Source organism: Kryptolebias marmoratus, linkage group LG21 (assembly GCF_001649575.2).
Source record: "Kryptolebias marmoratus isolate JLee-2015 linkage group LG21, ASM164957v2, whole genome shotgun sequence".
In the NCBI taxonomy this organism is placed as follows: Eukaryota; Metazoa; Chordata; class Actinopteri; order Cyprinodontiformes; family Rivulidae; genus Kryptolebias; species Kryptolebias marmoratus.
The window spans coordinates 4,414,792-4,427,605 of NC_051450.1; the positions used below are offsets into that span (position 1 = coordinate 4,414,792).

Here is a 12,814-nt window from a genome sequence, read left to right on the forward strand (position 1 = left end):
TTTTGCAACTAGTAACTTTAATTCAATTTAAGTCACAAGAAGCAGACGAGGACGTTGCAAAGAATATAACTTGCTCATTACATAATTACCCACTTTAAACAGCACTGATTCGCTTCTGTTGGTGATTGACAACGCTCCTCGGGCTTCTCAACCAATGAGTGAGACTTGGGGGCGGGGACTAATCTACTGTAATCAATCCTCTGATCAGCGCGTGAGCTTGTCTCTTGTACAGTCCGTCAGCTTGTTCTTAGTCGCGCGGGGAAGTAAAGCAGTCAGTGCGTTTGACCCTCCCCTGGAAGGGCAGCAGGAGAGGCGAAGCGGACATGGGCGAAAGATTTGTGGTAGTTCCAGTTCACGCTGGAGGGACTGGCGCCAGGGAAGGAGAGCACTTGGACGCGATTGTACCCGGCCCGGCACCGGACACCGGCGGCGGCAATGGTAGCGCTGGCACAGGCGAGGTGACAGAGCCGTTAGAGGACTCGGTGTTCGAGCCCCAGGACCCCGACCCCGACGCCGTGGTGCCGATTCTGAAGTACAGCAGGGAGCCTAATAAGTACGGTAGGACAGCTGCCCTCCGTGTCCCACTTCTTATCTTGTCACTCACTTGTCTGTCCACCTTCCAGAGGATTACAGCCCGTGCTTGACGCGCGCGCGGTTTGTGTGCAGCAGTAAGCTAACATCTTCAATGGCTACAGGACCCCGAATCCAAGCTACAGGGGCTGGAGATGTTCTTTATTCAACTCCTAACCAACATTTCCCCCGAAAAAACATTAAAGTTGTACACAGTTTATGAACTCCATAAACGGCTCCTTAAAATCCAAACCTGAAAAATTGGGCATAAAGTGACTTGTCTGAGTGAACCTACATGAACTTCCTGTAGATTTCTCCTCCTCCAGTAGTTTTATTCTTTCATGCACCTGGAAAAACAAACACCTACCTATTTGTTAGGTGTTTGTTTTTTAGTGTGAATGAAATGACCAAATCTGAGGACCTCTGATGGAAAACCCATGTTCTGCTCTTATCTTAAACAACAGAGTGCTTTAAATAAACAATACAAAGCTGCCTTGGTGGTTCTGCTACAAGGAAACTTTAAAGTTTCATTTTTACATTGAATTATATAATTCAGCCTTATATTTATCTTGCTCCTCTCCTTATCAATAAATCGTAAACAGTTTTGTTTGCAGTTTTTAAACATTTAAATGTCCTGTTTTACACATTACTGTACATTATACAGTCGGGTTGGGTTAGGGTTAGGGTAGACTCCATCACTGGCATATTTTTATTTCTAAGGCCATACTAGGTCTTCTTCCTTTGTATTTGTTGGCCTATATCATAGAAAGTCCACAGGAAGATATTCTCTTCTTCTTTAGGCACTTTTGGTGCTTGAAGGTGCTGTTGTCACTAAATGTTTAAAGGCTGTTCTTACTGATTTTGAGAAGAAATCATCTGTTTGTAAATGTTTTACCAGAAAAATTTTTATTTGATTTAATTAGGACATTGTCAACTTTTCTGTTTTTCTGTGAATGTTTTGAAATTTGTGTGCTGCTGCCAGTCTTGGCCAGGAGTCTATTGCAATAAAGATTTTTAATCTCAATGGGATTTTTCTGGTGAAATAAAGGTATTTTAGGGCTTTTTTTCTCCAATTGTTGCTAACAAGGTGGTCCTGTAGCAATACACAGGTACAGTCAACTTGATAAAATGAGGTTCCAACTAATTTTTATTTTTTTGTATCAGCACAATTTTTGAGCAGCTCCAGTAGTTCAACAAAGCCAACACTTAGACAGTAAAACCTGGACTAAATAATTTTACACTAAAAGCAGACTCTTTAAAACACATCTGTTATTATTCTATCTGTGAAAGTTCAAGAAAGAGCCATTTCATTTATTTTTTTGTTGCCATCGGCAGCATCTGGACCACATTGAAACAGGTCCAGTTCAAGAACTACAATATTTAGACAGTTCAAACCCAGACTAAACTATTCTAGACCACAAGTAGATTATCCAAAGCACAGTTTGTGATTTAGAAAACCTTTATTTTATTTGTGAAAGGTAAAACAAGGGCAATTTCAAGAACTGGATAAGTTGTAATGCTGTCCAGATACAAAAAACAAAGCATGGAAGTTGCCTTTTTTAACATTAAAAAATATGACAAAAGTTTCTCAAATTACAAAATGTATTATAGACATTTTGCTTTTAGTATAGAATAGTTTAGTCTGGATTTGAACTGTCTTAAGTATTGTAGTTTATGAACTAGACCCGTTCCAATGCGGTCCAAATGCCAAAGAAAACAAAAATAGCCCTTTCCTGAACTGTCACAAGTAGAATAAAGGTTTCTCAAATCAAACTGTTTTGAAGATTCTGCTGTTAGTGTAGTTTTTGATTTAGCACTACTCAAAGATAGCATGCACACTCGGGCCGCACAGTATGTAGAAAATGTATCATTATTGCAGTATCAGTGAGTGTAATATCAATATCACATAGGACTGCTGTTTCATGGAAGGTAGAGTAATTGGCAGGCACCAGTGGTCAAGCAAGCATGCATTTACAGAGCAGTCATGGCTTGATGGCTTCGTTTGTGTTTGGGCAATCTGTTGTGTGCATTGATTTTGTGATCCGTAAAGCACTCACCGGTTGGTCTGACTTTTTGGTTTTGTGCTACCCAAACGCATCCCTGGTTACAGCGTTCCTGTGTGCCATGGTCCCAAAATGAGTTTACATAGTCAAATCAAGTCCAGTTTATTTGTGTAGCACTTTTTAGCAACAAGGCGGTTCGAAGTGCATAGGTTTGAGACTGATGCTCACTTTGACAAACCTGCTCCATTTAACAAAGTAATATCAACTCAAAGTCATAAAACATCACATGAAACAAAAAGCACCTCTGAGTCGTGGGAGCAGAAGTATGTAAGAATATAATTCAGTCACATGAGTAGTACAGGCGATGAATCATGGTGACAAAGAAGATCGTTGCTGTTGACTTAGCATGCCGGTGTGCTATGTTAAATGCCACCCACTAAAGCCTCTGGTGATGGTGTAGTCGTCTGAAATGTAGCTGAACAACAATAGTTTGTGTTGGGTTTTTCAGATTTGATCAAAAAGTGCTTCAATTTTTACTTTTTATTTTTTACCTCTGTGGCTTGTGATAGTTGATTTAATAATAAGTAAAAGAAAAAGTTACCCAGCAAATGCACAAATATTATGCAGCATGGATAAATGTATAAGTGTAATTTGATTGAAGTCATAGAAATGTAGTTTATTGTTACTATTTTGGATTTGATAACCCTGAACTTCACTGAAGTGATAGGTGTGGCTATCAAAGTCTAGACAGTACAAAGCAACAGAGCTATACAGATGTTTTCCACATGATTTCTTTAAAAACACAGCAAGTTTAGGCCTGTCTGTTCTGTTTCAATGCATGAACTGAATTTCATTCAAATCAGATTGAGCAACTAGGAAGGACATGCGTGGTCGCAGGTCTGTGCAGTTATTACGGTGTGTTCATTGTTTGAATTTGTCATGACATTTGCTATAAATTATTCCTATCCAGGCAATAGCATATCCCAGCCAGCCAGACGTGTATTGTGTGTGGACTGTCATCAGCACATATTTTGATCTGCATGTTTGTTTCATGATCCTGAATAAGATCTCTTCTGTGCACACACTGTCACAGTCAGATAATATTGCGCTCAAATGATTACGGTCATGGCTCTTCTACTACTTACAGGTTTCCTGCCAGTCAAGGGTTTCTCAACTGGTGAGGTAGAGATTCTATGACGAAGCTGGAAACGTCAGTTTCTAATATGAATAGCTTTGATTTTTAAGATTTTTTTGCTGGTAAGAAACAGCAACTTATTTAAAGATTAGTTTGAAGTCTGGATAGTACAGCTGGATGACTTTTCATCTTATTTATGCAATTTTTTGCTTCCATATGTACAAGTTTTATACTTGAAAAATAAATAAATAAATTCTGGAAGATGAAATTGGTAACTGCTGCAGATAATGAGTTCAGAAGTTTAGATAAAGTTGGTGTGCTGAATGGTCAGGCATTTTCTGTTGCAGAATGAACCACCGTGGGGTAATTTTAGTAACACTGAGCAAATGTACAAACCAACATGCTTTTGGAAAAGTTTTCCTTTATCTCTTTACTTTTTGCTTGCAGTGATTCAAACAGAGTGTGCATTTTTGTCTGTCTAAAACTGATCTCTCTTGAAAATGAGTCCATGTGTATCAGTGAGCCATCGCCAGAGGGGATGGAAGTGATTGGCTTTCTCAAAATCTAGATTTGTTTTTGTTTTTTTGGTAAAAGAGCAGTTCTTGCTGTAAAACTTGTGTGAACCTGTTTGTGACTTTTCAGTCAAAAGGGTAAAGGGTAATTTTTGGACCTTTTTAAAACTACATTAAAGTTAACTAATGAAGAATCACTGAGCTGAAACATTGCTCTATTCTTCTCATGGTTGCAAAACAAACATGGAAGGAGAGATTAAGTGTAACGTTTTAAAGAGAGGAAGCAGTAGTTATAAAGCAATAGTAGTAAAAAGATGGAACATACTACTGTTTTTTTTCTTTCTCTTCCTTAGACCTTTTTATAACATGGTTCCGCAATTTGTGTGTAAAGACAAGCCCCTCTTTAAGGCACCCTTCGAGCTGAGAAGTTGTTAACATGACTAAGTGGTTTTAAAATGCAAGAACACCCTGCTGCTTGTCTTGGTTGTTGACTAAAATGGTCATTTGCAGTGAAAGATGACTAAAGTGGTCAGGTCTGAAGCTATTGTAACAAAAAGCGGGGATTGTTTTGTCTGAGAGTTTTAACACCAGGAGAGCTGTGCTTGGAGAAACACTGAAACTTGATATTGAGTTGATGTTGCAACAAGATTCTTCATAGTGCAGGAGCTACGTTTTGCATCTGAATCATCTACCTGTGCACTTGATCCTGAACTGGAAGGTGATGGGTGTGGGGTTGTCTGTCAGTCAAAAGATGATGGAGGCCTGATTCCTTTATGGGATTGTGCATAATTAATTAATGATTTGATCAATTTGATGAAATTATATATTGTGACCTGGGTGATGTTTTTTAATAGCTTAGTCTCCCCAGTTATACATGCATCCAGTAATGGTTCAGCTAAACATTAAACCCAATAGTGACCCCAAAGTGTTCATTGGTAATAGGGCTTAATAATATATTGCACATTTATAAACATCTCAGCATCAACACTGGAAAGAACTGCTTGGACTGCAATAAAATACAGATAATTAATTGTATTTTAAGTAAATTGCATTCATGTTCTTCATGCAAAAACAGATTTAGTCAGTCCATCAAACTCTCGCTGGTCTTGATGCCCATACCTAGTTTAGATGATAGTGATGACAGAAGATAAAATGAGGAGGTAGAAAAATGTGGGTTTAATGCAGTCATTGCAGTAGGTCCTAATATCATGCAGCCCTAATAGGCATGTGAATGGGTGTATCCTGATTAAAAACCTCTGCATCCCCCGGTTGTAAAACATCTTCAGTTAGTTAGTAGGTTATGTAATAAATGCAAAACAAAAGTGATGATGTATTTTGTGAGAAGACTGTAATTGAATACATTTAGTAAATTAATTCCTTTAATTTCAAAACATCCACAGTGGATAGCGTTATGTGTGCATACATGTGTTTATTCTTTGTGTTAGTCCACACACAAACCAACTGGACCCTGTTGTTCACGTTTTGAGCTGCTGCTCCTGTTGGGCCTCTCTAGTCAAGCTTGAAGAGGTTGTTTGTTCAAGGTGCTTGTTCACATTCAGCAATCACAGCGATGGTGTCCCTTGTTGGCCAAACAAAGTGACAACACCCTGTGCTTTTTGCACACTTAGAACATAATCTTTAAATGTCTTTTTTCCCTAGTAATTTTGTTCCTTTGTTGTTGAACTGGCCAACTCATGTGTCCTCTAAATGATAAAATCAGTTTAAACATTGCATAGTTGTATGTTTAAGCTTTGCTTTAAGTAATAAGTAATTGGAGTTGGCATCTCACTTGGCTGTGATTATTGGAGACTAGCTGGCAACTCAAAATTGTGAGAAATTAGGCAAATTTTCAGTTACAAATTGATTTGCAAAACTTTATTGTAGGCTGTGCATATTATTTTACTGACCACCTCTGTCTACATTTTACCCGTCTTGGCAGGCGTCCTAATGCTTATGAGTTAAACTACTGGAGTACACTTTAGAAATGAAGATAGACCAATTTGGACCAGTTTTTCAATAACTCTTTATCATGGATGTGGGTAGACCTGTACAGTCAGGGCTATAGTCTCAGATGTTTTCTGTCATAAGGAGAGATTCTCTGCAGATGTCTGTAAAATTTACAGAAACTAACCTGAGAAGGGCCTGGGATTTGACATTCCTGTGACAACTCTCACTATTTCTGAGAAAAAACAATGGTCACAAATTTGAACATATTAAAAATTCAAGCATGTAAACAAACAAGCTTCTTTGACTCATGCCAGGAAAATTAGAACACCTGCAAATGTTTTGGAGATTCCCTCACAAATGCTGTTCACAAACTGGTCTCCCAACAGTCCTAATGCTTTCATAATGCTTAACGCTTTCTAATTCAGTTGTTTTAATGCCCCTTACTTGATTCCAGAAAGGGGCTACAGTGGCTCGGTGGTCAGTGCCACAGTCTCGTAATCCTGAGGTTGCAGGTTTGAGCCCAGGTTGCAGCAGGAAGAGCATCCGGTGTGAAATAGTTGCCAAATCATTCATGTGAGTTTGCTTGCTGTGGCGATCCCTGAAGAAAGGAAAGGCTTGATAGTTTTTTATTTCACAGATGCATATATATTGAATTTGACTGACTGATAAATCACATCAAAGGATCAGAGCTAGAAAAACCATATCAGGACACCTTGAAATATATTGTACCAATTGTTTGCCAATTAGGGCTGACTGACAGGTGTAACACTAATGGAATCATCTTGAAATTCAGTTCAAGTTTTATTTGTGCACACTGGTAGCAGTACTTGTTGGACAATAGACCAACTGCTGGTACAAAACTATGTAAAAACAAGTGAGTTTTTCCACTGACTGTGGTCTACATTTGGGTTGGTAGTCATAAGGAACACATTTACTGTGAGTCATTTTAGGCTTGTTGTCTTTACTGTAAATAATGCTGTAAAACAAAATATGGCAAAATCCTACATTTGATGTTGCATCAAAAAATGATTAATATTAAAATGAAAAATACAACAAACAGTACTTTTGATTTTCATTTTTGTTCCAAAATATTGTACAGCTCTAGTGTAAACTAGTATAACACCAGGATCAGTATCAGGCAGACAGATTATGCATTTCAATTCACAACTCCAGCAGTAAACAGTACCTTTGGGTTTTATTATACCTGTAAACACTATAATCACAAAACATCTTAGAGATTTTTCAGTGCCTCAAAATGATGTAATGTTTGTTTTTACATGTATTAGGTTCCACTGGGATAATACAAAAAGAAGAAGAAAAAACAATTCTTGATTCAGTCATTCACATCAAGATGTCAGAAATGTATAAATAGATGTGTTTGTATCTTGTTAAGTTTGGATGAATAAAAAGTAAAATCTGCCCTTGTTGCAAGTAAAATAATGGGTACAGTTTTGTAAACTTGCAGAAAGCTTCAGTCATACTCAGCCTCTTGCAACATTCATGCTATGCTGTGTGGCAACAAACGAAACTGAGGTTAGAAAAACACTTGAGTCAACTTCTGTTTTTTAAACCTTACTTTGCCTGATATTACTCTTCGGCAAAAAGAACAGCTTTAGTCATGCCAAAATACTTTTCTAAGTATGTTTCTCACATAGAAATTAGTAAAATTAGCAATATTATGGATTTCTTGCAGAGATTTAATGGAAAATACTAAATTAGCCAAGTTAATACTGAAAATTGCATTAATGTGTCTGGAAGTAACAAAAATGTTCCACTAGGTCTTCTAAAGTGTTACATATAATAAGTCCAGGTCTTCTCAAAGCTTGCAGCTTCAATACAGTTTTATTAGATCAATAACTGGAAAGTGGATTTGTACCTGAGATGTGACAATGCAGCTTTACTTTACTGCATTTTCCTTTAATTAATTCAGAGTTTTCATTTTACTTCTCCTTCTGAAACAAATAGTTTTATTCTCATACAGTTGGTTCTGACTACCTTGTTCTCTGATCATTATCTTTTGATTTACGTCAACGCTTGGGCTCCTTCCTGTAAAGACACACATTTCAGTCATGGAAATATTTTATAAAAAGGAACTTAAACGGTCTGGTCACCAATTCTTAGTTAGACAATGGGAAAATCTGACAGTATAATCTCTGGCATACCCCATTTTTCCCAAAGTGAACTTTTCCATTTCTTGTTTGTTTCTTTTGTTATTGAATATGTAGCGCCAAAAAATAATTAACAAGTAGTGAGATGTCTGTTTCAGAGAATCAGGAGAAAGACCGATCTTTGCCTTTGAAAAAGAATTTTATTCTGAAGGCAAAATAGCGTTCGGAGAAAGAAAACAACACACACTTTTATAGGGAGGCCTCATTACATCATTTTCAGCCACACTTTTACAAAGATGCTGAGCAGCTTCATTTCTCATGATAATAACGGGGTGAGGAAGCACGGAGAACACATCAGCCAAATCTGCTGCAGAAGGGAGTACGGAAGGACCAGAGTCTTCCTCAGTCCCACATAGAACAAAGAGCAAAGGCATTTCAAACCTGGATACAAAGACAGAATAAAGAAAAAAAACTTCATCATGTCTTCTATTGATGCACTTGTGCAGGCAGTAATCATAATTATTGTTATACATTTTACTATTAAAAAGAACAACATCAAAATTTTCCATTACAAATACCATATTATATTGTTTATTATTGACACTTTGTGACATTTTTGTTTGATAATGTAGATGTGTAAAGGGACAGGATGATTTTCATTTTCACATTTTAACACAAGTAGTTTCACCTGAGGTCACTGGGGGGCAGTGTTGATGTCCAGTTCATTCCTGGCACTAACGTGAATCAGTCACAAGTTGACAACTTTAAATAAAAGTGTTCACACCTTGCAGTAAAATTTATCCTTGACCAGATTTCAGTTCTCTGTTCTCCATGCAAATAAGCATGTAAGTATGTCATACAACCAGCTGTTAGTTGAACCACAAACAGGACATCAGTAGGTCTGCAGATGTTTGATAAAAACTACAATCAATTCAGACATCTGAACTATATTGTATCTTAAGACTATTTGGAGTGACTGAGTCCCTAGCTTTATTATGTAACTTAACTTATCAAGCTTACCAGGAGAAGCAGTAACATACATTTTCTTCTATGTTACTGCTTCTTTTCATACAAGTATCAATATATGAGAGAAATAAAGGACTCGTTTGGGGCACCACCTGTCCAGCAGGAACAACGGTTATAATATTACTGTTAATAATAAAATCCTTCTCATCATTTTTAAAGAGTCAGAACCACTTAAAGTTCTGTTAGTTCTTATACTTCTGATAGTGACCATAAATTACATACACCACGCGGGCACTAAGGATATACATTTTTCACCTTTTTATGTAACGTTGATTGTATTAAACAAATGTAGTAACATGTTCATGCAGGTTCCAATCTGATGTCACAAAATTAAACTTAAGAAAGGTCTAACCAAAGCAAAAGGACATTTAGATAACATGACATTTCTGAAAGTTTGAGGCAGAACAGAGTTTGTGATCACTTTTGAGGGAGAATTTAATGAAGGAGATAAAAATCAAACAGACAATGTTCTTGAGGACAACTCTTGGCACCAGTGAAACCCACCTGCTGAGGCAGCAAGCAGCAATGACTGAATCTCAGGTCACCTTACTTTGAGATGATTCAACTCTACAGAGCTACCAGACTGGACTCGGTTCCCCAGAATGGCCCCACTGGTGGCAGCAGCAAAGGGAGACGTGAGTCAATTCATGCTCCAGAGATGGCAATCAGGAGGAGGCCTCAGGTGTCCACAGTCTGGACCCAGCTCTGGAGGTTAGCGAACCAAGATGGGGTGCGTTCATGGTTTTGTCCGGTTCAACTTCAGGTTGTGAGCGGGACTAAGTTCAATTATTCTGGCTGTCACTTTAGTCTCTCTATGTCTGGACTGTGTTGCTAAAATTTTAAAAGGTTTCTAGTGACAAGCAAGTTACAAAACAAAACTGGCACTCAAAGTAACTAAGAGTGCAAGAAGGCTTACAAGAGGAAAAGGAAAAAATGAAAACTTGGAAGCAAAACTTGCCCTGCGTTTGCTTTTGAGTAAAGCAGGTGGATGTAGTTTTGTCACAGATAATTATGGTGGTATCACTAGTAGCTGTATGATCCTAAGTTTTGCTTATTATCTGGTCATCTCAGTAAAACCTGAAGTTTGGCTTTGAGAGCAAGTGGGAGAAACAAAGGGACAAACTGTATCCAACACCTATAATAATCTTAACTTAGGCGACCATGACAAAGAACTTGTCTGAGTTGTCAAACCACAATTTTTTTGTGCATCTTTGTGTAAATCTTGTGTTAAGAAGTTGTACTTCTCTTTGTCCCCTGCAGGGGGCAGTGTTAGTTACCTGATGGTCAATAAAGCAGATGGCGTTAGAAACAGTGATATAGTCTGGCTTGCTGCTGTGAAACTTTAACATCAGCTTGAACTGTGTCATAATCCTGAAGAGCACTTATTTAAAAGACCAATTTTGGCTTTAAATATATTTTAGTGTTTATTTAAATTGTTCTTTTTTTTCTTCCTTTGTTGAAATTTACATTTGCATAACAGATCATGGTAGTATTATTAGATAAAATGTGAGGATCATATTGTATTGATTTATTTCAGTTTCTCAATCTTTTGTTATTTTGCATATTTTGTGGGTTTTTGAATTAATGACAATTGGCTGTATTAAATGATTTCCTTAAACTTTGTCTTCAAATAACTTTTTTCCCTTTACAGTCTAACTGCCTATGAACAAATCTCAAAATCCAAAGAAAAGAACCAATTAAATGAAATGTGGAGTTAATTAGGAGACAACAAAGTTGCAAGGCTGAAAACTCTTCAAATGATCTGCTTTGTTCTGTTTCTGAGAAGAAAACAATTAGCTCCTCTGTCCTTGTCTGTTCTTGCTGCTTCTGCTTTCAGATCCAATCTCAGCTCATCTTCCTTTGTGCAATCGATACAGCTATTTTGAGATCAGTAATGGGAGCCTGGCGAGAAAAAAGTTTAGCTCAGTTAAATTGTTGTTGGAGTCAGCCAGAGCGATGGACTGTGTGAAACATGATACGGCCGGACATGAGATCTCCATTAGGCCCTGCCTTTTAGGGCAGCAGGGATGGCAGGTTTTTTATTGTTGCAGTAAAACAATATGTATCTTCCAAATTTGTTTTCGGTTTTTATCTTTCTGTGTTGCATGTTTTAAGATGGAACCACATTTTTTTTGGTTTTTACCAAAAAAAATGTTTAACAAAAGGAACATGATCTGAAGTCTCTCATATCTGTTGTTTTGGTGATGATTTTTATTTGTTCCCCAAAGGCTCTGCAGAGATCGTGGTGCTCTAACATGAGAGGAACAGGCTTCAACCGAGTCTTTCATGTTCTGTCAGCGGTTCACCTAAATGGATGTAGAGTTGTTGTTTTTTTAGGGGAAGATCTTATTCTACACAGTTAGCTACAAAGTCTTTGATAACCTCACATCTTGGCTAAAGCAGACCTTGGTGACATGGCTTTCTGTAATGGAGATCTAAACTTGTCTCCCTCATGTTTCAAATCACACGGACATGAGAAGCTGCAGAGGGAAGCAGTAGCCAAAATCCTGTTTATCTAATCTTGGTCAAAGTGTTGAAAAGAAAATTTTATCTTTACTCAGATGCCTTTTGGAGAACAGCCAACTTTACATGGTTTAACAATCAATACTGAAAAATCTATACCTTTTTCAGGAGGTCATCCACGCATAAATCAGGTCTAAATCATCTACTCACTCACTTATCAATGCATTCTTATGCAGATCACAATAATTATAGTTTTTGAGTTTACATAAATCTAATATATACTTTATTGATTCCAGAGGTACATTTAAAAGATCCAGTAACATTGTGACATTGATAAACACATTGAGCTCAACAAACTCATTAATAAACTAACGTAATCAATTTAATGTCTGTGTCCAAACTGATGGCCTTGTTCCAGCGGAGGTGCTCTACAGCCGTATGGTTGATCACAGATGACTTCAGAAGTCTTTCTGTGGAGCATGGGCGTGACAGCAGTCCCTGAACACGCTCCTCTGCCTGATGATGGTGCTGGGTGTTGTCCAGTATGGCCAGCTGCGTCTCCAGGAGGAGTAAACATTAGGACTATAACTAATTATTTGTTATTTCACATTTTACTCAGTGTTTGAGGCTAAAATTAGTCGTTACTGGTGCTAAAAAATGTTCTCATTAGCTTTGTCCTTCGAAATTAGCTCTGCATATTAAAGTCGGAGCATTCCCTGAAGCGATGCATATCACCCGCCGATTTCAAGCTAGAGTTTTAAACAAAGAATATCTTATGTTGACAGGGTGGAATTATTGGTCAAACCTTGTTGTGAGATCTGAAAAGATGTTTTATTTGCTAGCTATGTGTTGAGGATGATTCTCAGCAATTGACACACCAAATCTAGCCCAATATCTGTGAAACTGACTTACATTCACATTCATTTTTGGATTAGCTAATGTTGATTAGCTGTGGAAGCCATCTTGAATTTGGTTGACTCCAAATGTTAATGGGCTGTATGTGTACATTCAGTGATTATTTTCCCAGAGTTTCACTAAATTTTGTCCAGT

General features: G+C 37.6%; 1 protein-coding gene across 4 annotated transcripts in view; it reads left to right on the top strand.

Annotated features, from left to right (window-relative positions):
• The first annotated feature begins 227 nt into the window (after window positions 1–227).
• Window positions 228–12,814, top strand: part of slc12a7b (solute carrier family 12 member 7b) — a 66,592-nt gene continuing 54,005 nt past the window's right edge. For all 4 annotated transcript variants that reach the window (XM_017433941.3, XM_017433942.3, XM_017433944.3 and 1 more), the window contains exon 1: window positions 228–558. In XM_017433941.3, the coding sequence (XP_017289430.1) occupies window positions 324–558 (235 nt within the window). In that variant the 5' untranslated portion in view covers window positions 228–323. The remainder of the gene's footprint in view (window positions 559–12,814) is intronic.